Source organism: Vicugna pacos, unplaced genomic scaffold, assembly GCF_048564905.1.
Source record: "Vicugna pacos unplaced genomic scaffold, VicPac4 scaffold_21, whole genome shotgun sequence".
NCBI lineage: Eukaryota > Metazoa > Chordata > Mammalia > Artiodactyla > Camelidae > Vicugna > Vicugna pacos.
Window position 1 is genome coordinate 12,034,529 of NW_027328742.1, and position 27,459 is coordinate 12,061,987.

At 45.3% G+C, this 27,459-nt stretch overlaps 1 protein-coding gene and 1 long non-coding RNA gene across 2 annotated transcripts in view; both read left to right on the forward strand.

The window, feature by feature from the left end:
- Window positions 1-3,600: 3,600 nt before the first annotated feature.
- Window positions 3,601-27,459, forward strand: part of LOC140694427 (rho GTPase-activating protein 20-like) — a 29,670-nt gene continuing 5,811 nt past the window's right edge. Inside the window, exons 1-8 of the mRNA XM_072957681.1 lie at window positions 3,601-3,886; window positions 7,932-7,998; window positions 10,358-10,546; window positions 17,630-17,808; window positions 19,220-19,381; window positions 22,694-22,803; window positions 25,238-25,427; window positions 26,585-26,699. Coding sequence (XP_072813782.1) covers window positions 3,743-3,886; window positions 7,932-7,998; window positions 10,358-10,546; window positions 17,630-17,808; window positions 19,220-19,381; window positions 22,694-22,803; window positions 25,238-25,427; window positions 26,585-26,699 — 1,156 coding nt within the window. The 5' untranslated portion in view covers window positions 3,601-3,742. The remainder of the gene's footprint in view (window positions 3,887-7,931; window positions 7,999-10,357; window positions 10,547-17,629; window positions 17,809-19,219; window positions 19,382-22,693; window positions 22,804-25,237; window positions 25,428-26,584; window positions 26,700-27,459) is intronic.
- Window positions 10,629-11,961, forward strand: LOC140694276 (uncharacterized). Its single transcript, XR_012070014.1, has 2 exons — window positions 10,629-11,014; window positions 11,721-11,961. It is a non-coding gene; the product is annotated as an uncharacterized lncRNA (long non-coding RNA).

The window sequence follows — 27,459 nt, forward strand, 5'->3', positions numbered from 1 at the left end:
ACCCCCGGGCGCCTCCCCAACTGCACAGCCAAGGCCTCACCCGCCGACTCCCCGACCTGCGCGCCCCCACCAGCGCCCCCTTACCTGGCTCGCGACGGCAGCAGAGGCGACAGCAAGCGGCGGGAAGCCGAAGCCCCAGGCAGCCTTCCTTCTCAGAGAGCTGGTCCAGGAGCACCCAGCTCCCGCCCAGCTTCCTCACGTTCTGGGCGCGCCCCAGCGCCCTGGCGTCCTGGCGTCCGTGCGCGGGCGCGCGCACGAGCAGCTTTCAGCGCCCCTCCCCCTCCCGCCCGCCTGACAGCAGCATGGAGGCTTGGCTGCGACTCCAGCAGTAGGGATGCTGCGAGTGGGGCCGGGCGGTGGGCCGGTGGAGCTTCGGGCGGTGGGGCGGTGGGGCGGTGGGGCGAGCCCAGCCCGCGGCCAGGGCTGGCCGGGTCCCCAACACCAACGCGGCCCCCCACGCCCTCCTCCAGGGTCCCGGCCCCCAAGTAGGACCACCACGGGCCCAGGGCCAGGCCTCACCCCACCAGCCCCGCTACCACTGCTCGCCGACCCCCCACCCAGTCAATGCCTCCCCACCCCCTGCCACGCCCGGTCCCCGATCCACTGCACCCCCGAGACAAAGCTGCTTCTCCTCACACCCAAATCCCGCCCCAGGTCTGCGCCCCACTCGGTCCTGAGCTACAGCCCCTGTAAACCGCGCTCACCCCTCGGGCCTCACCCCAGGTCCCCCCACCGTCCGGAGATACTCCCCTAACCCTTCACCTAGGAATGAGCCCCCACCCTTCAGCCGGGTCACTTCCGCTCCCAGCAACCCCTCCCCCTCACCCTGTCCGCCCTCATCGCCAGATCGCCGCACACCCGGAGTGCACCCCTACCCCAGATGACCCCCTCAGCCCTCTCCTCGCGAGAGCCGGGCGCTCCGGGCTCCGATCACCACGGCGACAGCCGCTAGACAGGGATGCCCCGGGCCCACGGCAGGCACGCAGTCCTGGCTCCCAGGGGCGCGGCCCCGGCGGCCGGGTGGGCGGGGCTTGAGGCCATTCCAATTCCCTGCCCCACCCCCACGCCCCCATCCCACCCCGAAGCCCAATGCCTCCTCAGAGCCCATGGGATAGGTGGTCCCGAGCTGCACACCGCTTGCCAGTGGGCCTTGGCTGCTTGATGCTGGTGCGGGGAGGGAGGGTGCAGCCTTAGCCCGGCCCTCGGCCCCCGGGATGGACAGCGGGCAGCAGTGGCAGTGGCAGTGGTAGTGGTAGTGGGGGTGGCGGCGGAGGCGGCGGAGGCGGGACAGGGCGGCTGTCCTGGGAGAGCAAGTCCACTTGCTCCCACTTCCCCCGCCGCCTGGCCTCTGCTGCCAGAGCTTCCTGGAAGGAGTTTCCCCCTGTCAGCCTGCCCCTGGGAGGCAGGCCGGCTATGGCCAGGGGGGCGGGCCGGCGGCAGTAACACACAGGAGAAACAGTAAATCCAAGTGGTTAAGAGCCTGACCTGCGGGCAGACGCCGTAGTTTCAAGCCTGGCTTCACTGCTTACCAGGTGTTTAACAAGTTTTTTAACATCTTTGCAGCATGGATTTCCCATGTGTAAAATCACGTGTGTGGATATCTACCTTGTAGGATTATAAGGTAGATTTACGTTAATTAATATATTAAAATGCTTAGAATAGTGTCTGATATAAAGAAAGCATTCAATAAATATTATCTTTTGCTACTACAGAAGGTGTGCTCAATCCTGTGTTTGTGTGTTTGTGAGTGTGTGTATACACATACAGATATAAACACGTATATACACACATATACATATATATCCACATACATATGTATTAGCATGACTTATATAATTATATATGTGTATGTGTGCATGATTTAAAAAGCCTGTGTAAGCCTACTTTAAACCACATGAGATGGACAAGGCTCAAAATGGGCTGGAACATTTTCCCCCCATTACTTCCACTATAAACAATTCCGGGCTTTGGTGAGGTGTTTGTGTGTGGGTGTGTGTACGTGTGGGTGTGTTTTGGACAGCAACTCCTGTTTGGAATAGGGCCGGCCAGAACCCTGTTCTTCCTCAACCTGTCCCGGTAACAGTCCAATCCGGCAGGAACCTCGATCTGTTTCTTTCTTATCACAAATACAAACAAACCCCTTCAACAAGCTAGTATCATAGAGTGGCGTGCTTCATCACTAATCCGCCCTTTCTGCAGTCCTGACTCCAAGGGAAGAATGCCACCTACCCAACCATCCGCACAAGTCAGCCAGTCCTGCAAAGTGCGGCAATGCTCAACTCAGCCCGGGTCGCCTCCAAATCCCCTCCCTCTGATTATTCTTTGGCCTTAAAAAAATTTGCCACTATTCGGGCTGACAGGAAGTTATGCTCTCAGCACCCATACCTGGTAAACATTTCCGCATATTGTAGCCTTCTTGAGAAGCCAAATTTCGGAGTCCGCTCTCTGCGTGCGTTTTCCCTAATTGCGCTTGCACTTTTGGAATGCCCGGGTCTCTGCCGCTCACAGACAGCGGAAAACGCCGGTGCAAATTGCGTGGGGGCTGCTGCCCGGCCCGGCCCGGCCTGGCGGCTGCAGAAGCCGGCGCAGGTCCCCCCGGGAGGCTAACGTGCAGGATTGCACAGGAAGTCAGCCGGTGCTTCCAAACCCCTCTGCGACGCGCGACTCCGTCCCGGGCCTCCCGGGTGGGGCGGGGCAGGGCGGGACGGGGGGCGGAGGCCCCCCCTGCTGCACGGAGAAAGCCTGACAGGCATCACCGGCGCTCCTCTGTTCGGTCTGAGGTCGCCACGGCCTCGCCGATGCATGGGCTGCCGCGGCGCCTTTCCCGCGGGCGCAGCGCGGGAAGGGATGGGGTCGGGGGCGAGTGGGCTGTGCGTCGGGAGTGGCGCGCATCCGCGCGCTAGAGGCCCGGTTAGTGACACCGGCCGCTGAGCCCCTTCGGACGGGACCCACTCGGCATCGCGGACTGAGAAGGTCAGTCGGTGGCCGGTTTCCTAATGTGTATCTAGAAAGGCGCGCGGCAGGCCGGGTCGCCACAGGGAGGGCCGTGGCCAGAGGAGGGCAGCCGGGGGCGGGCCCGGCGCAGGCCGCCTGGCACGGTGGGCGGACCCGAGGCGGGGTGGCCGCCGCCGCAGTTGCCTGCAGCCACGCTCCGGAAGGCGGGCGGCGGTGCATGGCCCCGACGGGAGGTGCGCGTCCCGGACCCGGAGCTCCGCGCGCCTCCTGAGCGCTGCAGCCGCCTCTGCGCTGCGAGTCCTAGGCACTCCGGCCGCCGTCCCGCGGACAGGACTGCGTAGCCTCCTCTTGGGCTGGGATTTGCTTGGAAGTCTTCTTCCTGGAAGCGATGTCCCCCCAACAGGAGACGCTAGGGGGGCAGCCGGGGCGCTCCTCTTCCCTGACAGGAGTGTCTCGAATCGCGGGCGGCCCCAGCACCAAGAAGGTGAGGACGCCGAGCGGAACCCCGCCCCCGCCGCGGCCGCTGCCGCCGCCGCCGCATTCCAGGCGCGCGCCCTCTGCGCCCGTCACCTCCGTGGGGTTTAACGTTCGAAGCTCGCGTTCGGTGCCGTTTGTTCCAGACCATTCCCTCCTTACCCGCCCTCACGCCCGCGGCGCTCCCAGCACCTCCTGGCCTCTTCGCGTCTAGTCTCACTCGCTCCACAGAGGACCCCGCGGCAGCCCATCCACCGCCGCCCAGGCGGCCCCGCTCCCGCCCCCGGCGGGGGCGGGGGCCGGGAGCCGGGCAATGCCTTTTCCGGTCCCCTCCTGGTGCCGGCTCTCGGCGCCCCGCCCGAAGTCCCCCGGGCGATCACCGCTTCTTGACCGGGTCAGCTCCGACGTCGTTCAGGCCGGCGGCGTCTGCCTGGGCGCGGCTACCGCGCTGAGTAAGGTAGACGGCCGTGCTGTATCGCCCGCGGGACCCAACCCCTCACCTGGACCCCGCGGCGCAGCCGCTCCGCGTGATTTGATGGGGTCGGGGAGTGGGTGCGCGCCTCGCGCTGCGCTCCTGGATGGACTCCGGGTCTTCGAGGCGGTGGGCAGCCTCCTAGGTGTGCTGGGGATGCTGACGGTCAGCTCCATGGAGGAGCCTGAGACCGTGCTGGGTGGGGCCGGTGAGCTGCAGCGGGGGGTCGTGAGGGCTGCGGTGAAGGGCCTTGGCCCTGCGCTCGGTCCTGGCTCCAGGAATCGGCGGGGCTGGGCAGGGGCCGGGTGTCAGTGTGGTTGTGCCGACAGTGCGCTTGATCCCTGTCAAAGCTCGGAGGAGGGATGCGGGCCACAACTTGCAGCGTACCATGCCGATAAACACAGCCGCCCTGTGGCGTGTCCATTACGATCGGGTGAGGTTTCCTTGGAACCGTTCCCTCCGCAAGTGCACGCGGCCGCGAGCGGCAGCCTCTGCGGCTTGGCTCTCTCTCCAAGTGATTGATTTGGGTGTTTCTAGCCTTGCCTTCTCTCGCTCCTCCCCTCCCCCAAGACCTTCTGCTAGTTGGCCATTTTTGCTCTGTGTCCTGGTGGTGCCCTTCCAGCTTCTGTGGAACCAAGTTGGGATTCGAGGGATAACTTAACTCTTCCTTAAGAAATGCCTTGAGGCATTTTATTTATATCTTTGGAGCCCTAAGGGACCGCGGAGGCTCCCTGATGTCAGAATCTTACAGCCTTTCATGACTCCTCTGACCAGGATCCAGATGGGCTCCAGGTCAGTGGAAGAGCGGCGAGATCCGTGCGTCCGTGCGCCAAGTTCAGAAGTGTGTGTGAGCTCCCAAGGACCATGACCATGTCAGCAAGCCATCTAGGTGTCGGTGAACTCGATGTATCGCTGTAGTGCAGGCTCAGCCTTTGATGTATTGAGGCTGAGGTTTGTCCTTGTTGCTTGTCCCCTTCAGAGATGCACGGATGGGGGGGGGACTCACTAGGTTAGAGCTGTATTTGGGACGGTAATTGAATGTTCAGTAATTAGCATTTTAAAGCATTTTTATTCTTGTAAACTTAAGGAATTGGGAAAAATCAAATATTTCTATTCGTGAACAGATCTCTTCCTTTTTTTACTAACGGTAATTAGGCATACTGGTGAGGGGAGAACACATTAGAGGAGCTTGCTCATGTATCAGTAGTATTGTCCAATAAATGATAGGTTGCTTTGCATCTTAAGCCATTGTCCTAAAATGCTGTCCTTCATTATAAAACATAATGGGTTGTCTCGTTACCAATCCAGTCTTTTCCTTTTCCTTTTTTAAAAAAGTAAATGGATGTTGCCAGTCTGGTCTTTTGACAGCATTTTACTGCCTATAGAGCAGGAGTAAGGTTGAAGAACTGTTTCATTTTGCTTTTAACATTTTTTTCCAGAAAAGTGCGTCTCCGCCTGTTTCAAATATTAGTAGGCATGTCTCTTTGATTTCAGACCCCCAGAGCAATAGAAAGTAATACTAATAAAAGATTATTTACAAAAGCATAGCTCAGAGAACACTGCCATTTACACTCATGGACCGCAATCTTCATGTATCCCAAATACTCAACAGACTGATCTTTTTCAGATTTCATCTCACCATTCTAGTGCTTGGTAGTCCGAGTGAGTCATGGGATTTATTTCTAAAAAGTCTACTATGTGGTTGTAATGTTAATTACTAGGATTTGGATCAATGTTGTTTAAATTACCAGTTATAATCAACATTTAAAAATGAAATAGAAAAGAAAATATTAGCAGGGTAGTAAGGGTAAAGACTGTTTTGTGTAACTTCTTTTTCTCTGTTTCACATCCGTATATGTATTTTGGGTAGGGATGTAAAATGTATTTCTTACTGAGTGGTCAGAATTTTTAAAGATAGGTTTATTGGCCAGACCACTGTATGGGATGAGTTCACTTGGCTTTTAGTTCTAGCTCTATTACTGTCTCAGTAATCTTGACAAAAATCACTTAACTTGTTTGTTTCCTCATCTGTAAAATGGGAATCAAAGAGATAATGCTGCAGCAAGTGCTTTGAGAAGCATACACAGTGGACAGATACATCTTTTACTCTATGAAAATAAGATGCTCTTAAATAATAGGCCTTAAAGGAACACGCTAAGCAGTAAAGCAGTAGGATCTTTCAAGCTAGTCATCCTGAGAGTCTGTGAATTCAGTGGTGTTACCAGTGCCTCGAATGTGGTTCATGGTCCTAGAAACTGTTGCCAAGGATGCGGTTTTGTACACTGTGATGAAATTTGGAGTGTGATGACCTAGGTTCAATTCTACATTGTTTCTGTCCTAGCCTACTGACCTACTGAACCTTTCAGTTTCCTATGTGTAAAATGAAAATAACAATAGTACCTAACGCCTCGAGATTTGGGGGGAAAATCGAATGTGAAATTGAGTGAACATTGACATATAATAAGCACTCAAAAGGTGTTAGCTCTTATTGTTTGTACTTAACGTGCATGTCTGTTGTAATTCATAGTACTATGTCCCAGTGGTTCAAGCCAAAAATCTAGGATTCATTTTCAGCTCCTGGCATTTCCTCACTCTATAGCAACCATCAGAAAGGCCAGTTGACTATCACTTCAAAACATGTCTTGAATTTCTCCACTTCATCTCCACTGTTGTCACTGTAGTCCAAGCCAAACCATCACCATCTCTCTTGTACCTTTGCAGAAAGTCCTTAACATGCCTAACACCTTTTCTCTTGCTCTTCCCTGACCCAGTCTCCATTTTGAAGCACCAGAGTGATCTTTTAAAAATGTAAATTGATGTTAATTAATGACATGACTCATTTTCTTATTTATGCTTTTCTTTTGGGTAAGTGATCGGTCTCATCACCCCAAAAGTATTTCTGTTCAGTGTGTAGTTAGGAATTGAGTCTCTCTGGTTATACTGCTCTAAGGAATTATTAATGTGTACACTACACTACATGAAAAGAAAGGATTTTTACTAGATTGCTCTTCCTGTTTGCAATAAAAATTTTTGACTAGAGGATAGGAAAGGAAGTGACAAAGTAGGGGAGGGGACTTGGCAGGATGATCTCCTAGCCAATTCCCTTCATTATAAGGTCAGGGTCATGATTTTTAATCAGAAGATAAAGGCAAGAATATTAAATATTGCCATTCTGTTCTGACTTCACTTTAAACATTTTTGCTTTATCCTCTTCTAGACAATACAGCAAAGTCTGTATAATTTGGTATTATTTCTTTCAAATAGGATTTTTAGTATTACTGGGTTGTAATTCTGCTAGTGAACGGTTTCATTGTTTCCCATAACTGGGCCTATTCTCTAGACAGAATTCTTGTCCTTTCTGTCCCCAGGACTGGACTTGCCCAAAATAAAGCCAGTGTACACTGTGCCAACTACCTGTCTCCTCAAAGCCCCTTGGTCAGTCTTTTCTTTCCACTCAGGAGCAGCTGACTTAATAGTCAGCCTCTGAGATTTTACTTTTTCATCACAGACACAGCAGTGTTGTGGTTTTCTGGATAACAAGATTGTCTTTGCAGGGGCACATTGGAGATTAATTCTAGTATTTGCTAAGTAGTGCAGAGACCTAACAGAAGTCAGGACTCTAAGTAAGATAGATTGATCTTTTAGTAAACCAGGAAGGGTTTGGGGTTTTTTTTTTGGTTTTGTTTGTTTGTTTGTTTGTTTGTTTACTTTACACAAGGGCATGTATGTGATCTCACATTCTGTGGGCTACCCTATTTATAATACTGAGAGCCTGATTCCACTGAAGTTCATGGATCCCTCATCATCACTAGGGGAAAAGGGCAAGATTTCTGAATCCTCTGTTAGGGGTTAGAGGAGAGATGGGTTGTAGGAACCAGCATTACCACCTTTTAAAACCATATCACCCCCATGAACCATGAAAGCATTTATATTGGCCCTATGTTTTTGCAAAACATAGAAATGCCAAAAAATATGTCTTTGTTTAGTTACCAAATGTGAGAGAATGATTGTTAATTCTTTTATCTCCAAGGGCTCTGAGAAAGAGTACCATTTCTGGGCGAATTCTAGCAAAGAAGAGGCACCATACCCACTTATTGGTAAGTTTCTGTGAAAATATAAGATGGATTGTGTTTTAATTATAGTTCTAAATGTCTCAGAGAATTGGTCATATGGCCCTAAATTTAAATACTATTAAATAATTAATCCCATGTAATATTCACCTATTCATTTAATAAATACATATATCAAGTATGTCCTATGTGCAGGTAAATGATATCTCTTCATTCAAGCAACCAGTGGTGTAGAGGGGAAGAGAAATGTCAATTTTCCTTTCTTTTTTTTTTCACTTTACAAACAGAACTATTTTGTCAAACCTTTTAAAACTTTCTTTCTAAGAGAAAGCAAGATGTGCTGGAATTCCATTTTCCCTGTATATTTATTTTTCATATTTAGTTCTTGAATCTCCTTTCCTTTTCCTAACGTTTGCCTCTATAGAAAACCTCCTATGATCCAGTCATGCCTCTTAATCTATCAGTGAGTACTTAACACTTGCCCTGTACCCAGATCTTTGCTAGGCATCAAAAAAGAAAATGAAATCAAACCGTTTAGATTCCTAAGACTCTTTATTGACTTCTTTAGCAATAGGTACTACCTTACCAACTAACTACTTTGCTATTTCTCCAGCCAAATTTCCCAGCATCTGTTTTGAGGAATTACTGGTAAATAGGTCACATCTCACCTTATTTAAACCATTTAGCTACAAAAATATTTCTTGATCAGTGAAGTCCTTCAGTATAGTTAACGGAAGTAGGGCAATTAAAATAAGGGACAGCATCTGTAGCAAATCTTGAGATGATGACACTGATGATGATGACGATTTCTGTTAATGATTTTTAAATGCTTGCTATCTGCCTAGCATTATGCAGAGCATATCACATGAGTTATCTCATGTAATCCTTTCATTGACCTGTGAGATCACTACAGTGTAATTTAGGTCTCAAGTGATATGAATAATCTAAATCCAAACTTTTATATGAAATGTATATTCTCAAGCTTTAAAGCAAGCCATCATGCACATAGCACAAAATTCCCTGCATTTCCAGTTTATTTCTTAATGTTGTCATTTGTGTAAAAGTCAATGAGCAACAATTAAATCTGTGATGAAAAGTCAAATAAATACTTAAAATAGTTGTTTTAATAAAATATATTAATTTAATTAAAACTATGTAGGTAGTAACTGTCAGGCTTAAAACAACATGAAGCTTCATTTTTAACTCACTAAAAAAGACACATAGCATATGGGACATGGTTGTTACTTAGCAGCAATTCTCCATTGTATATTTTACTGCATCTTGCAAATTTCAGTTGTGGATTAGCTACTGGCTATTTTGGTAAATCAATTTTGTTTTATTGCTGTCATAGAAGTCTTTATTTTTCTGCCTTCGTCCCTGAAAGTTGCTGTAGTACTTAATATCAATGAAACATTGACACTGTAGGCCTATGCGAGATGAAAAGGAAAAGTTCACTGAATTAGATTCAGTGATAAGTCTGGAATGGAAGAGACCTTACTCTCTGTACTTAAAAAGTAAACAAATCTACAGCACAATGGTACTTAAGAATTGAGAAAATGAAATTACTCAGCGTACTAAAGAGCAAAAACTGATATTGCAGTCAGATGTCCAGGGTTTAGTTTTTCTAGTTTGAAAATTCCTTTTTGAATCTTGTTTTTGTGTCTCTCATGCCCTGCAGTCTTCCTCCTAACTATTGCCTGTGAAAAACGGCCTCAGAGTGGCGTGGTGGGAGGGAAGCATAAGTCAGACAAGCCAGCCCTTGAGTAACTCTAATTGTGTATAACTAATAAAGAGTATAAAATGTCTTCTTTCAGGCAGATATCTTGTACTGAATAATAGTAATAATAGTGATCTTTGAAATATATAGTTATTTGCCCTTTGTATTTAAATACTATTAACCACTGAATTTTACTTATTTGATCCTTATAATACTGTGTGATGGGTAGGATAAATATTTTAAATCATGGATTTAAGGCTGAGAGAGGTCAGGGATTTGCTGAAGATTTACAGAGGTAGGTAGTGTCAAAGGAGAAACTAGAATGCCTTTCAGTATTCTCAGATGTGAACATAGGAAAAGTCAACATGATGCAACTCACAAACTAACCTGTGCATTCCCAAACAAGATATTCTTTAAAGACTTTTTCCTCTTTGTTTCTCCTCTCTACCCCCACCCCCCCAAAAAGAACTACTTTGGTGGGGCCACCTGCATTACACAGTGGTCTCCAAGTGTAAGAGTGTGCATGGTGATCGCTCAGTCAACAAAAGGATTCTTTATACCAAAAGTCCCAGGAGCAAATTGCAGGACATTCCATCCTGTAGCACACATGCTCATACTGACACAGTGCCAGTCAGCCTAAAGTCTACATTTAGATTTTTCTCTGTGTAGGACATGAATTCCCCTATGGGATTGAAATGGGTCACCTTCGAGACACGGCACTCTTGACGCGGGGGTCGAAGGACTCCCCGACACCTTCCAACCTCCAAGAGCCCTTCCTCATGGAACAGCTGCCCCAAGAGAAGCAGTGCCACTTCATCTTGAAGCCCAGCTGGCTGGCTGTGGCCCAACAACTGGGTGGTGAGTTTTCTTCCTCTTTCATGAGAGCCTTTTTTTAGCAAAACTTTTCATTCCTGAAAACCAAGTTTTCAAAGTTCTTTGCCTTTATACAGGCAAAGACCCAAACTTCCAGCCAGATGAGGTATTTTTTTCTTTTGAATTTTCTAAGTGTTTTGAAAGGAAAGATGGAGCTTTAGAAGATGGGTTTATAAATCAGCGGTAGGAGTGACTGACGGGTAATCAGCGGTTGGTTGTGGTACGGTCTGTTCTTTCTTCACTGTCCTTCCCCCTTTAACCTTATGCCCACTGCAGAGTCAAAGGCACCAGTCAGTGCGGCAGGTGCTTCAATGCCTTCTTTGTACTGTAATGCATTGCATTGTGTGTTCCCCCTAAATGATCACATTATTAAAAGAAGGCCGTCAGTGATGGGTGTCAGGAGACGCTGGTGCCCTACCTGGATCTGGCACTGATGATCATGGGAAGATGAAGGTAATTTCCACCGAAATCTCTCCTTAGCCTGCTAAGCTAATCTGAATTCCCTGGGAACATAGCCATCTGTTACCCTCCCCATAATAAAGACTCCAGAGTGATAAAAAGTGGTGCTCAACACAGGAGGACCATCATTAATTACCCTAACCCATGTTTGAGCTTTAAACCCTCAGTCTGAAAGTAAGATTGTATAGAAATAAAAGCATATGTATCATAACAAAAAGTGTGAGGTGGGGGGGTAGCTGAAAATTGATGCTGAATTTTTGGAGCTGCTTTTGTAAACCTGAACAAACTGGGATACCCCATGGACAGTGGCCACTGTTTTATGCTCATCTCCACACACATGCATGTCCAGCCCTGTCTCTTTCGGTTGATGACCTAGCCTCAAACTTTATAGTTTATTGAAATCACTGGTCAGGACTCCTCCATCTTGCCAATACCAGTGATAAAAACTGACCCTGCATTTGCACCAGTCCTCCTCTCTCCCACAGAGTTAAAGTGAGTTTTTGAACTCTAAGGCTGTTTACTCACATCTTTGGGGTGTTATGGAGATATTACAGTTTTCCATCTCCTGAAACGTGAGCTCCATGAAGGCAGAGAGTTGAGTCTGTTTTGTTCACTGCTATGTTTTCAGCACCTGAAACAGTGTCTGCATATATAAATTGAATTCAATAAATATTTGTTGAATGAATTCTTTTATTGACAGGTCTGTTGCTGGTACTCATTGAAGACACAAAGGGAATGTTGCCTTTATAACTAAGCTGAGGAAAATGGTGTTTTACTCTTCTATCTTTATACCCATGTTGTTCAAAATGATTTCTCTGGGTCCCTTGTCAGTAAAATAAATTTATTTTAACTGACTTGACCAAAACAATCAGGGGTCAAGAATCCTAAGAGTTTTACCCAACTTTGTCAACAGCTTGCTTAATTAAACTGTAGGCACCCTCTGTGTGTTAGTCCTCTGTTTCTCTCTGTTGGAAGTTAGGATAAGATTGGTTGCAGCTGTAAGATGATTCACGCTAAGGGAATGGAGTGACTACAGACCCATGGTGGCAACCTACCTGTGAAACTAAAACTTTAACAAGTGAACCAGTTTTGTATTTTTTTTAATGCCCAAGATTTTGATGAACAACTGCTTTGGAAACCACTGACTTAGAGCAGGGCTCAATAGACTTTTTCTGTAAAGGGCCAGATAGTAAAATTTGCAGATCAAGAGACAGAATTGACGGTATTACACAGGTACTTAAATGACAAGAGGAAAAGCAAATTTTAACAAATTTTTTTTATTGATGACATTCGATACATAGTAATAGAGTACAATTTTGTGTGGTACAGATCTACTAATGAGAGGAATTGGATTGTTTTGGGGGAATAACATTTCACTTAATTGAAGTGCAAAGTTAGTATTCCAATTGTCACCATTGATTGGAAAGTGTTCTGATATGTAATTAGGTTTTACGTATTTCATCATCTTTGAAAATACCTTTTCACACAAGTAGGTACTGCCAAATACTGAGATACCAACGCTACAAGTGTACAATTTTAATTGAGCATGTTTCTCTCTTCAGAGATATTTGTAGAATTTTGTTAGATTCTTCTTTTGATATTTGCCTTTTGGCGTGTCGTTTCATTGCATATTAATCACTTCCACTTGAAAGTTAGGTAGAAGTGAAAGACTTTTGAAACATGAAATTCCCCTTTGCACAGGTCAATTGCACAGTTACAGGATTTTCAAATGTAGAAATATCCTTTGCACTTACCTTGAGGCAGGTAAATACTGCTAGACATGTAGTTTGAGCTCAGAAAATATCACTGCTGCAGTTTTTTTTATGGGAATGGAGATCTTGCTTCTTGTTTTGACTTTAGACGGCGAGAAAAGTGTGAAAGTAGCTTGACATTACTTCATCACTAAATGTCATTAAATGTCAAAGTAGTGTTTTTGTTTTCTTTAGATAAATACCCAGCAGTGGAATTGCTGTGTCACATGGTTGTACTATATTTACTTTTTGGAGAAACCCCCGTGCTGTTTCCCATAGTGGCTGCCCCAAGTTGCATTCCCACCAACAGTGCGTGCGGGTCCCCTTTCTCCACATCCTCACCAACACTTGTCATTTGTGTCCTGCTGATAATAGCCATTCTAACAGGTGTGAGTTTCTATCTCATTGTGGTTTTGATTTGCATTTCCCTGAGAATTAGTGATGTTGAGCATCTTTTCATGTGCCTGGTTGCCATCTTTATATGTTTCTTGGAAAAAGTCTCTTCAAATCCTCTGCCTATGTTTAATTGGGTTGTTCATTTTTTTGCTGTTGAGTTATATGAGTTCTTTATATATTTTAGACGTCAACCCCTTATCAGATATGTGATTTGCAAATAGTTTTTCCCATCAACTTATTGAAGTAGGTTGATTTTTCATTTTGTTGATGGGTTTCTTTGCTGTGCAGAAGCTTTTTAGTTTGATGTACTCCTGCATTTTTCCTTTCTTTGCTTTTCATTTTTGGTGCCAAATGCAAAAAAAAAATCATTGCTCAGACCAGTGTCAAGTAATTTACCCCCATGTTTCCTTCTAGGAGTTTTATGATTTCAGGTCTTATATTCACGTCTGATCCATTTTGAATTAATTTTTTTGTATGGTGTGGTCCAGCTTCACTTTTCACTTACTGCTCTCCAATTTTTCCACTAGAACAAATCATAATAAAATTTATATGGAATCCCAAAAGACCTTGAATTGTCAAAGCATTACTGAAGAAAAAGAAGGAGGCGGGAGGAATAACCCTCCCAGACTTCAGACAATACTCCAGAGCTACAGTAATCAAAACAGCATGGTATTGGTACAAGAACAGACATCTGGATCAGTGGAACAGAATGGAGAGCCCAGAAATGAACCCACATCACTTTTGAAGAGACTGTCCTTTTCCCATTTTATATTCTGGGGGGTATCCCAGCGGCCCTGCCCCTCAGACCAGTGCCTTAAAATTAGGAAATGAGTCTCTTTAACATGAAGTCAGTGATTTGGAAAGAACTGCCTCTGCCCTGAGCCCTGGGGTGGGTAGTGTGCACACAAGTGCTTTAAGAACTGTTCCCCAGTCCACCATGGACCACAGATCTCCTGGGCGTGAGCTCTGTTGGCCTTCAAAGCGAGATGTTTTAGGAGTTTGTCTCACAGGTGCCAGACCTTAGAAGTTGGGGTGACCTATGTGGGGTACAAACTTTTCACTCCTTCTGGGGAAGGTCTGGATTTTGAGGAGATTTTAAGTTCCCTCCCAACTGTAGGTTGTTGCACCAGGGATGGGTTTTACGGTGAGATTGTCTCAGCCTTTTGTAGCCACTTCCCTCTCATTTGCCCAACTTGACAGTCTCTCTGTCAGTTTTTAGGTTTTTTTCCAGAGAAAACTGTTGCATAGGTAGCTGTAGATATGGTGTGTGCATGGGAGGAGGTGAGATCAGGATCTTCCTATGTCACCATCTTGCTAAAATCTTATTAAAGGGGTTTTTGTTGTGATTATTCTTTAACAATCTATGAGGACAGACTTCTGAGAATTATACTTTTTAATATTCAGCTCCCTAATTGAAGCATGGAAAAACGCCGGCTTGGACCTTGTCGGGGCTGTCTGGGACGCTAAGCCTTCCTGAAATCCACCGGCCCTGCATTTACATCTCCCTTACAGTTTTTATAGCAATTGCATGTCTTTTCATCAGTCTTTGACATTTGGAAAGTAAGAGCTGTGTATTAAAGCTCTGCAAGAAAGTAAACTTTAATGAGATTTTTTTTCTCTCAGTCCCAGAGGGAACGTGAGCTTTAAAATTGAATGTTGTACATAGTAAAAGACATGGCTGCAGCTGAAAGTATTTATAATAAAGTTCAGGACTCAATTTCTGCTTTACCCTCTGCACTCGTAGGATAGCTGGGTACATAACTTTATGATAGAGCATTCTTTCTAAGAAGTGTATGAAAGCTAAAAAAAAAAGCAAATAATTCTGATAGTTTTAGAAATAATGAAACCAGATTAAATGTGAGGAAACTAGACTAAGTAGAACTACTCATCATATGTAAACATACATACCCAACAAACATTTGCACAGATTGGCATTGCTGGCACACAGGAACCCCCTCCTGGATTTAAGAATGGGTTCAGCTTTCTTTCCTGTTCTTTAAGATGGTGCAAGTTGGGAATGTCAGGACAGGAAGAAAGTGCTTTAGTTAAGCAGATTCTGGTATTTCTTCCTGTCCACACACTTCCAGAAGGCTGTTAAACAAGTGGAGAATGGATGTGGGGAGGAGGTCCTCTTTCTGGGGAGGAGATTGGTGTCTTGGCAGCTCTGTTCAAGGCTGCTGTGGACCTATGCCCTGGGCAAAGTAACACTTTTCAAACATTATCCTACTTAATTCTCTCGGTGAGGCTGTTAGCTGTAGGTGGTGTTCTCATGTTAAAGTGAAGAAGCAGGATAAGTAACTTGCACAAATAAATATCTGAAGCAGGAGTCTAGCTGGGCTCCTGACTCCTGAAACAAAGAACTTTACACCTGGGTGTATGAGCATTTATGATGCACTTCTTGTATCCTGAGGAAGCCAGGGGTGGATGATGGTCTAGCTGCTGTTCAGTAAAATGTTTCCTATTTGATTATCTTCCCACGACGTGGCTTTTTTAGTATTTGGTTTATGTTGGGTATGCTGAGGAAATAAACAGTATGAAACACTTGCTTGAAATGAGCACTGGGCACTGCCGACTGTGCCCCTCCCACCCCCTGGAATCATCTCCTTCGGTGTCCCCACCACCCGGAATAGTGTCCTTCGTGTCCCCCAACCCCCGAATGTTCTCCTCGGTGCCCCACCCCCCGAGATTGTCCCCTTCGTGCCCCGTGGTCAGAGAGAGCTGGGGGGTAATGCACCATCTCTGGCAGCATGGCTGGGGGTCAGGGCCTCAAAGCCACAGTGTGATGACCAGTTTCATGCACTGTCCCTGGTGAAAAATGTAGTCAGAATCTATGTGGGCACCACCTGTGGGCCCGTTCGCCTCAAGAGCTGTTTTGCATCTGCCCCACGCAACGCAGGCTTCGGGGGTCAGCCAGAGGTTTGGGCAGAATTCATGCCATTATTTGGGTTGGGGCTCCCACTAGTCTGTCTGCTCCTTCCTGGGGTTCCCCCTTCACCCTCCAGCTGCTGTGGTCACCTCCATCTCCATTCTCTATAGTTTTTTCAAACCAGCAAGAGGATAGGTTTCTCTCCACGTTTTAGTCACCCCTGCCAACCCGGGGTCCTACGCTCATGGAAGAAGCTGTAAAAGTGGGAAACTCACCCAGTGCCATGCCATTCCCTTCCTCCCAGGTGTCAAACTGTTACCTCCACTCTGTGCCTTCCTTTGGTCACTCTTTAGTGTCTTCAGGTCGGCTCTTATATCTTTAAGTGTTGCCTGGAGTTTATAGCTGTTACCTGTGTGTATTTGTTTAGGCCAGGGGGTGTAGGTGGCAGAAAGGTCAAAAAGGACCCTAAAGAGCTGTCTTTTTAGGTATCAGATCCTGTGCAGATCCATCCATTTTTGTCTTAAAATTAGATGCAGATGACATCAGAACTGTTTTAGAACTATGATCTCACAAAACCATGATTCACTGCTGACCTTTCTCCTGCCTGTTTTGTTCCTGCTGTCTTGTTTCACCTAAATGTCTGCTCAGTTCAATTACTGTTCGAGAATGATTTATTGATTACTCACTAGACATGAGGGATGATGCTGGATCCTCTACCTGTTGAAATCGTGTTGATTCCAAATTCACATCCAATGCAGGTGCCTGCAGGACCACTCCCTCTCTCCTGACGGGGAGGCAGATGTGCTTCATGGTTCTTCTGAACGCCTCTGGTGCCTTGTTCCTCCCTCAGGATGTCTTATTTATTAATATACTTGCTCTCCCCCACCCACCCATCACCAGTCTTGTCCCCCTGTAAGATTATAAACTTTACCGTGGCAAGGGTGAGTCTCACTCATGTTTTCATCCATCCATGCTGCCTTAAACATACTTTTTAAAGTCAGGAACCAAAAAGATACATGAAAAGTCTGCAGTTGGAGAGAAAGGGGGGGGCACAGAGCATTAGCTTCCTGCCTCTGTGCTCCACAGCAGAGTGGGGCATCAGGTAGCAGAGCCTTCTTGTTCTCAGAGAGCACCTTCATAGCGACGCCTCCTCCCCTTCCCCCAGGTCTCCTCCCTCCCCTTTTCTTCCTCCTCCTCCTCTTCCTTCTCCCCTTTCCCCTCTCTTTCTCTCTCCTTTTCCTCCTCCTTCTTCCTTTCTTTTTCTCATTACTGAATTGTGGTCTAATTTGATCTTCAGCTTTTTTGTTCACTTAGTCTCCTCTTTAAAATGGCCTGTGTGTTGGTATGAAATGCTTTGTGCTGTAAGTTCAGTAAACGGGGAGCCCTTTCACCTTTGAAAATTTGGTACCAGAATTCAAGCACATAGATCAGTGACGTCCCCAAAATGGGGGGGGGGGAGAATAACCCAAGCGTTTAATGTTTCCTTACCTTATAAAATACTGAGCCGTGGTGCTGTGCATACTATACAATGGAAACTATAGAAATAAGATTAAGTGAATTAAATTAGTTTTGCTAATAATCTCACTTCTTCCTTAGATTCAGGTCAGAAGACGTTTAAAAGAAGAAGATCTATCATTAACTGGGCCTTCTGGCGAGGCTCGAGCACCCACCTGGACAACCAGCCCGTGTCACCAACGTCTCTGATGCCGGGACAGCTCTTTGGAGTGTCTTTGCCAGATATCTGTGAGAATGACAATCTACCCAAACCTATCTTGGTAAGTCTTGTTTTGGTCTGTAACACTTAACAGGAAAGGAGAGCTCCGGAGGGAAAATCTACGCCAAGTGGAAAAATTGTGGACACTCATGGCTTTGGCTGAGAACCTTTACTATTACTTCAAAGAATACAAATCTTGACTAAACTATTGCAGCATCATAAGGCAGACGTGATGGGGAGAGATGGTCTTGTCTGCTGGCGCAGGAAGGAGCAGCATGAACCTGCTCTGATAAACTAGAGTCTGTCTGCTCTGTGGACGGAGAATGCACTTTATCCCACACGTTCCTCTCACATCCTTTCTTGAACCCTGTGTTGTTCAGAACATGACTCTTTTAGTCACCTTAGCAGCAAGGACTAAACCTCATACTTTTTATTAGTATTCTAAGTGTTTAGGCATGAAGATACATCCTCTGGCATTTAGTTACCTTTTGTATGTACAACAGATCAGGTGAAAGCCACTGAGTGTGTATGGTCTTCAGTGAAGGTAGTAAATGAACTCTGTCAAGCAGCATTTTTTGAGTGTCCAGTACCCTTCAGGCACCGTCCCGGATGCCTGGCACTTCATGCTCTGCTGTGTGTCTGTGAGTACCAGACGCTAGTCTAGTCACTTTATCGCTTGTCTTTCACAACAGATTTAGAGGGTAGTTGTCACCATCATCATCATCACCATCACCATCTCCATCATTCCTACTTTACAAATTAAAGCCCCACTCCCCCCCCAAAAAAACCCTCAAGCTTACTGAAAGTCACACACAGCAAGCCTGAGCTGTAACTAGGTCTAAGGTCCTGTGGGTTGCATGTCTCCGACACCCACTTGTTCCTCCTCTGCAAGCATAGGATGCGCAGCTGGAAAGGAAGCAAAATGAAACACTGATTGGAATGGAATGGGACAGAGAAGGCTTCCCAGAGGTGATGATTTTGGAGCCAGATTTTAAAAGAAGTCAATATAGGAAGTAGGATGAAGTGTAAAGTAGGATGAAATGTAAAGTCACAAGAAAAGAAAGACAAGCAAGTGGAGGATGAGTTAGGCAAGAACATTTCCATGTCTGGGGACAAGATTTCGTGTTAGAGAACAGTGGGCAAAGAATAGTGAGACAGGAGGGACATGAGGTAACAGGTACCTTGAAGTGACTATTGGATCGCTGAAAAAGGACAGTCGCATGAAAGCAAGTATTGAAATGTAGCAAGAACAAATGGGAGAAAATAGATTTAGACACACACACACACACACACACACACACACACACACACAAAGTGACTTTAATCCTCTGGCAGCCTGTCCAGCCCCAGCCCTTCAGTGCCTCCCGCAGGGCCGCCCCTGCCCCTGGCAGCCGGGGAAGGCAGCGATGTGTTCTCTGGCTCCTTCTCCGTCAAGTGCCATTTTGATTTTTGTTTCCTTTGTTTCCCCATAGGATATGCTTTTCTTCCTTAATCAGAAAGGACCCCTCACAAAAGGGATCTTCAGACAGTCGGCCAACATGAAATCCTGCAGAGAGCTGAGAGAGAAACTCAATTCTGGAGTTGAAGTACAGCTAGACTGTGAATCGGCTTTCGTGATAGCCTCTGTCTTAAAGGTGGGGAACACATGCCCTTCGTCCCCCCCACAGTGGAGCTCTGGGGGAAGACAGCTGGTCTCCCTCATTATAACGCTATCCCCGTCTTTGAAGAAGCGTCATAGTTAGAGTTTCACAGCCAATTAGCTATGTGATAAAAGTATTTGTAGCAGAAATTCTTGTGGCAAAGATGTCTATGGCAAATAGGTTTACTTATGGGGGAAAAAAAACCTGGAACCCAGCCCCATGGTCACTTAACTCACATCCATAGTTGAGTTAGACTTCTTCTAAAATGTTTTCCTCCCCCCATTCTTGAAAATGTCTCACGTCTTTGCAAAAGCTAAAGTCAAAATGAGCTTTCAGCAGCGCTCTTGACCACAGCAATGGCTTCTGCAGACCAGCGTCAGGCTGCCGTCTCTCAGCAGGCTTGGTGTGCACCCGTGCCAGGGGTAGGGACAGGGCCCCAGCCTGCATCCCAGGGCCTGGAGCATAAAACCCAAATTCCGGAAAACGTGGTGAAGAAGGCTCTTACGTGTCCCTGCTCCCAGTCAGTTGCTCACAGAACCGTACTCTATGAATTTAGGAACAGTCAGATGTCTCTTGGTAAAAGGGCCATGTCTGCTCTTAAAACAATCCCTGCCACAGACTTTGACAATGAAGTGTCACTCAGAAGAGCTGGAGGGCGGAAGCGGGGAGCATCTTGTCTATTTTACACAGGGTTTGCACTTGCCTTTCAGTCGTGGAGCTCAGTCGAGATATGTGTGGTGCGCTAGCTGAGCAAGACCCATGTCAGGGACGTGTATGCATGGTGGATTTTTCTTTGCTTTTTTTTTAACCATATGATTAGGCTTTCTCCCATCTCTTAATTTAAGAAGTTAAAGGCTATGTTTTAGAAGATTTTCCTAATTTTGCTATTCTTCACAGCACCACACTCCTCAAAATTTTGAACTAAATTGCTGAGGCTGTTAACAAAGAATTTTGGGTGTAAAAGAGTTAAGCTGCATTTCACATTGCAGAGAAAGTAGTTGTACAAGAATAAGCAAAGGGCAAAAATAATCCAAATGATTGGAAAGTCTGGTTAGATGGGTTCCAACTAATTAAATAAAGCTTTGTGATCATGGAACTGTGCTTTACTCTCAATTTTTTCCCAAGTGGTGGCAGGAAAGGAAATGCTTTTTGCCAAAAGTTATTGAGCTTTAGTTTTGTTTTGTTTCTTGTTCTTGAGACTATTTGGGAGTGGTACTTAAGTTTTTCCTGAATTTTTCCCTTAGGCTGGTTTTGCTTAAATATAAGCTTCACTCTGAACTATAATTGGAATAAAATTGCTTGAGAAAGCATAACTCTGATCCATCAGACGTTTGAGGAAAAGTTCGCTTTTTAATCCTGTAAGAATCTCATCTCAGATTAATCTGGGAGCTCTGCTGATGGCCAGGGCCCTGCCTTTGGAGGGGAGGAGACTTTGAGTCAAGCGCTGGGCACTGGCGATTCTAATTCAGAACCAGCTTTCACATCCTTCTCAGCTGTGATGGTTGTTATTTCATAACTTGTTATTCCAGCTGTGGAGAGTCCATTATGATGTTGCGAATTATCTTTCAAGTGTAGGTTTTAAGATTTAATGATGTTTTTCTTCAAGACAGATCATAAGTATGTTTTCCACTGAAGTTTAAAAAGAGAGCTATTGTCACTGCCCCACTTTGAAATAACTGATTTCGGCTCTTCTGAATCTGACTTGTCAAGTAGGTGCAGCACTAATATTAGTTAGGAATTATGAAAATTTGATAGCTTTCCCCCCAAAAAAAGGTAACTTTTGTGATGATGCATCTGAATCACGAGTATCCAGGTACATCTCTCCTGGAAAATACAATAGAACAGAGACAGACTTTAAATCAGTCACTTTCCTGCTTACTAACCACTCCAAAACATTGTCTTATAATAGGTAACATGACCACGAAGAGGCTTTTAAATTATTTGAGAGCCTCAGCTATAGTTAGCTGGCCTTCCCTTGTCTCTCACTAATATTTGACTATAGGACATACAGCAACATTTCAGTAATGATCCCTGCTACGTCTGCGACTATGCTTGGCATTGAGTATATGAAGTGAAAGGCAAGGGTCTGGTCTGATCCTGCCCTGAAGGAGCTCGTAGGCTCGTGGGAGACATGCTCACCTAATCAGCTGACTGCAGCACCGAGGCTCAAGGCTTCCATGTTAGTCACAGAAACACGACATGTTGTCTGTCACAAGTTGTGTGTCACCTTTGGTAAGGCACGTATGTAAGGCTGCTATTTGATTTTCCAGCAAGAATTAAAATTACTCCATTGCACACCTGTCTCTGTGTTGCAAGCAGGAAATTGCAAGAGGGTGGTCAGCCATGGGTCCAGCACTTAGACATGGAATTGGGTTTTCTCTGCCTGAAGTTTCCTAAGGTGGAGATCAGACTTCACAAGCTTGGCTTGTTAGGACCGTGCCAAAAGCAACAGAGGGTGTTGGCCTAGAAAGGAAAGGAACATAGGACCAGGACCAAAGTGTGTCTACTTTTAAGCTTTTTTATAAACAAATGTCAAACAACAACCTCCCTTGGTCAGATCCTACTTGTGTCATAGTCTGGTTTCACCCACACCTGGCCCCACAAGTGTTCTAAGGAGGAGTCTCGAAGGCCGAGAAGGATAATGTACCAGGGACATGTTATTTAATATACATTAGGGATGAGAGTGCTGCCCCAGGCTCCCAGAGCCAGCCATAGCCTGGAATGCCTTCTCCCCTCCTATGAAGAATACAGGGGGAAACTCCAGACACCTCTGGATGGAATTAGTCACCAATGCTGCTGGAATCTAAAGTTCTAAATTACCAGGGACTTTGTTTTATTTACTACCCTGTTCCTGGCACCTGAAACAGTGCCTGGCACAGATGAGTAAATATGTGTAGAATGACTGGATGACTGACTACCACATTATGAATCTCACAGATACCTTCGTGCATTCCTTTTAACTAGTGATTTGAGAGACAGAGAAAAAAAACAAGATTAGGATGGTTTGCCAGACCCTGCCATGTTATACTAGTTTGCTAAGATGTATACAAACAGGAGGTTTCAGCCCAAACAGGTTGTCCTTTATCTTTCCCACTGTAGTCCAGACCCCAATTTCCCTCTGGTTTTTTGTTAGAAAAAAAACCAAAGCATATTTTTCTGTGTGCGCACATCATTGGAGGGCTGGTGCAGAGCTCTGTGTGTTCCAAAGAAGGGAGGACTGAACTTTCCAATAAAGTGTCTTCTTTCTAATTTCTCCAATACAAATTATTAGAATAACAATTTAAAATTATTTTCCCTCTATGTAAGGATTTTCTACGATGTATTCCGGGAAGCATCTTTTCATCAGATCTCTATGATCATTGGGTCTGTGTAATGGACGAAGAAAATGATGAGGAAAAAATAAATGCAGTTCAAAGGTAGTTATTCCAATTTGGTCATTTCTCAAAAATACTTTTTAAAAAACTTATATTTTACAAGCTTGTCTGTTAATGTAATAATAACTATCAAAGTCATATCCATAGGGGCTAGTTTAAAAATAGATTTATGCTAGCAACTGTCATTGTTATTATTGGGTTTTTTCCTAATCTTATTAATATGGAATACTCGACCATTGTACACCTTCTGTATATTCTAATCTGATAGGCACTGAAACCCATTAGACTAATAGCAAATACTGTAGACCCAATCTACAATTTATGACCTTAATTTTGGTAAGTATTTAATTAACCAGACGATTCCTTATACACTTCATTTAGCAGCCAAATTCATACAGAGAAAATTCCTTCCTCTCAAGGAGCTCACAGTCTAGTAGAAATAGACAGATAAAACCCAGAATTCCAGTGCGGTACAGTCAGTGCCATGACAGGGGTATGTGGAGAAGGGGATGTGAGGACACTCCAGAGAGACAGTCAACTCATTGAAAAGTGTCAAGGGAAAAGGGAGTTGCAGAGCCTTAGCCTGATCACAGAGAATGCATTGTCTGTCCTCATGGAAAGGGAAGTTGCCGGCAGAACCCAGCACCCCCATTCCTGAGTATTTCCCGCATCATAAGAGAATAGGAAAAAAGTGTCCATTAACAAAAAGCAATACTTGCATTTCTGTGAAACCCAAGAATCTCAGTATCATTTATTTGCAAACGCTTGTTCAGTGCAGTGTTATCTTGAGCAACTTTCAAATGTAAATCATTATCTACACGCAGCTACTGATGGTGTAAGTGTTGAAGGCACCAGACTCAGAGCCATGCACAAAATGCTGTCTCTGCTTTCGTGACAGCTTGGTGGGAACCGTTCAGGTACAGGGAACTTGAGATTCTGTATGTTGTTGCTCATTGTCTAAAATTTTATATCGTAGAAGCTGTTAAAGGATGATTTTTAAAAGGCCAGAATTATGGCTCTCATATAAACATATACACATGAAAGAAATTTTATTTAAAACATGGATTAATAAAGAGAACTACTAAGACGTTACTGCCGCCGGTTCAGAGAAGACAGTTAACTACCACAAGTTGTAATAGTTGAATCAGAAATGCTGAAATGAATTTATAAATAGACATAAAAAACAAAACTGGCTTTTTCTGCTGGGGCATGAGGCAGTGCAAGTAAATCACGTGACTCTTCACCAGAGAGAATTTTCAGGTCTATGGACAAGTCTTATGTGTGTTGCTGTCAATATTCTATAGTTTACAGAGGTGTAAAATAACTCAAAGGCTCAGGGCCCCCTCAGAATCTGACACCCCAAAAGAGCACACTAGGCAAGGCCTCACTGTCCAATGAAAACATTCAGTAATCTTTTGGCCCATTGCAATCTGTCATAATCTGTCCCTAGAAAACCATACTCATTGTCAGTCTGTGGTGCTGAAGAAGCGCCTCTCTGGTATTTATGCAACAAGAGCCAGATGACCTGATGTTCTTCCCCAGGCTGTGATACAGGAAAACGGGGCACGAGAGGAGGGCTGTGTCCCAGGTCTCACTTGAGTCCCTGGGATGCGCCCCGCCAAGTGAGGGTCGTTGGCTTCACGCGGGAAAGAATTCAAGAGCGAGCCCTAGTTGAGTAAAAGTAGATTTGTTTAGAGAGATGTACACTCTGTAGACAGAGCGCAGACCATCTCAGAACGCAGGAGAAGGGTAGAGGGGAGCAGGGTTGGGTGTTTAGTTTAAAGGAGAAGTAGACACACAGTCCATAGACAGAGTGCCGGGCATCTGGGAAGGTGAGGGAGCAAGAGAGTCCACGAGGCGCGGTGTTGCGAGTTTTTATACGTTAACAAGTGAGAGGATTACTCCAACTGCTTTGAGGAAGGGGTGGGGATCCCCAGGAATTGGGCCACTACCCTCTCCTTGACTTCCATGGTCAGCCTCAGAGCTGTCATGGCACTTGTGGGTGTGCCATTTGCGGTGCTAGTACATTACAGTGTGTGTGAGGGAGCTCAGGGTCCACTGGAGGTCAGCTCTCCATCCATCCTGGTCCTCAAGGTCCATCAGGAGTTGACTTTTCCTCCACCTTGTTGTTAACTGCTGTGTCATTCCTTTAATGGCTGTGTCCTGCCCCCTTCCCTCCTGTCTCAGTTACAGGTTCTTGTTGGAAAAAAGCAACAACCATGAAAATATATATATGTATGTATAAAGGTTCTCACCCAGAGACAGAATATACAAAATAAATGAATAACCCCCCTGAGTCTTACTCTCTCCCCTCTGTAAGACAGTCCTTGCTCTGCACGTACCATATGAGCTGACCCTCCCGCATACCTGAACTGTGTTTCTGCTTCGCGTGGTTCCCCATGAAAAGCGAAGAAAGGTTGCCCTGTCTACAAGTTTTCCACGAAATGTCTTGCTTAAAGAGCACCTTTGTCTTTAGGCTATTAGACCGGCTCCCAAGAGCGAATGTTGTTCTGCTAAAGTATCTTTTCGGGTTATTGCACAAGATTGAAAACCATGCCTCATGGAACCAGATGAATTCATTTAACTTAGCAGTGTGCATCGCTCCAAGCATCCTTTGGCCTCCTGCTTCCTCCAGCCCCGAAATAGAAAGTGAATTTACAAATAAGGTAATGAAGTTTTTCATTTTTCTGCCCTGGGGCACTGAGTCCCCGTTTTGAACCTAAAGTTGGGGTATTAGTTCTGAAAGACACTTCCTTAAGTACATCTTCTTATAAGTCTGAGTTCATCGACTGTTCTGTCCTCTCCTGGTAGACTGCAGAAAGCTGATTTCTTAAGCAAAGAAAGTGATAGTAATTGGGTTACTTCTGTTTTCCCTTTAAGGAGGCAAAACAGCTGTGATTGACTGAAACCATAGAGGGAGAAGAGCAGTTGATAAGATTTTAAAAAGAAACAAAAGACTTTGAAATTGAACAGGCGCAGGTGGAAATCTCAGCCCTCCCCACTTGCCAGATGTACAATCTAGGGCAGAATTAGTTACACTGTTCCACAGTTTCCTCATCTAACACAATGGAGGTGGCGATGGTACCACACTCACTCAGTACTTACTTGAAATCACACTCCTGCAGTACCTGATGGTTAGTACAAGGATGGGGCACTGATTCCTCTTCCTCCCAACGTTCTGCCTGCTCCTTTGCCTCAGCTATTGGGGCAAGAAGACTATGGAAAGGTTCCAGTATATCTCAGTGGAGGCACAGCGCTCCCCAGTGAGCTCTTCTCCAAGCATCTCCAGTTCTGGCTCCTCAGGGAGGCAAATGCATAGAAAGAGGCTGGTCAGGGAAAATGTACGCTTTTCTCTCCAGCCGTCCCTCTCCTTCACAGTTAATCCACAGAGGATGCCCACCTCCCACACTTATGACACCTGCCTTTTACATAAGAAACATATTTTATAAGTCTATCTAATGACGCTTCATGAATTTTAATAAGAAAGTATATTTCTTCATCCCAAATGCCCAGTACAGAGAATACTTAAAATTACCCTAATTTTAAAGACAGGACCATTAGTATAAAACTGTTAGCATTAAACCAAGGCCAGAAATAATAACTTTAAGCCACTGATTAAAATGGATTTCTATACTCAAACTACTGTTGTTTTTTTAGGGGAAACGGTTCTGTTTAGTTTCCAAGCAGACATGAACTTTGAATTTTTCTCAGGATTCTTCACTTTTTTTTTTTTTTGGTTTGAACCAGGATTCGTATATGAAGTCTGATTTATAGGTGCGCTATGTGAAAAGTAACCCTTCATTTTTGTTCCTTTTTTGTGCAGGTTTCTCTGCTTATACAATTTCTGATTGAAAATTGCTGTAGAATATTTGGAGAAGAAATCACTTCCCTTTTGGAAGAGGTTTCAGTGACATGTGCTACGAAAGAGAATGTCTCAGGTATTGTGAATAATGGGGTTGTTTTTGTGTGTGAGAAATAGACACACACGTGAAGGTCAGCGAGGGCACCGATTACCCTGCTGCCCAGAGCAGCTCGGGTGAAGGGGCCTCTCACCTGAGTCAGGGGCCGCGGGCTTCCGCCCCTTCCTTAGAAGGCCTGCTCGTAGGTCAGGCTGTGTTAACACTGTAGTCAGGTTACCTAGTGTATAAGACAAGGTTCCCAAACTCCAAGAAGTTGTTAGTGGCAGAATTCTAACTTCTTGTTTCAAAATAAAACCTTACAAGTATATACAATAGAACAATTAACAGATTTACAATATAACAATATTGTTACAACATATTGTTGCAATATCTTACAATATAACAAGTGCTGTGGTTGAAACTGGAGTAGGAGACCCAGAAGCAGGCCTGGCCTGGTTGCTCCTCATCTTCCTCTCCGAGGTCCCTGACATCTCTCAGAAATCCAGCGCCCTGCAAAGTACTTGAGAAAACAGCTAGCCTCATGGGGCGGGGCAGGGTGTGTGGGGCTTGAAGACATTCAGCCTTCCAAAATATGAATGCCTGTACCACCAATTCTTGGTTATCTTTGAACAATTATTCTGTGCCACCGTAACATTAGTATCTTCTCCTGTAATTATGGGAAACCATAACATCTAACTGGTCTGATTGCTGTAAAAAATAAACAAAGTAATAGATATTAAAGGACTTTGTCAAAGGGAAATTGATAAGGTTGGTAAATGGTTTCTCTGAGACTAACAGA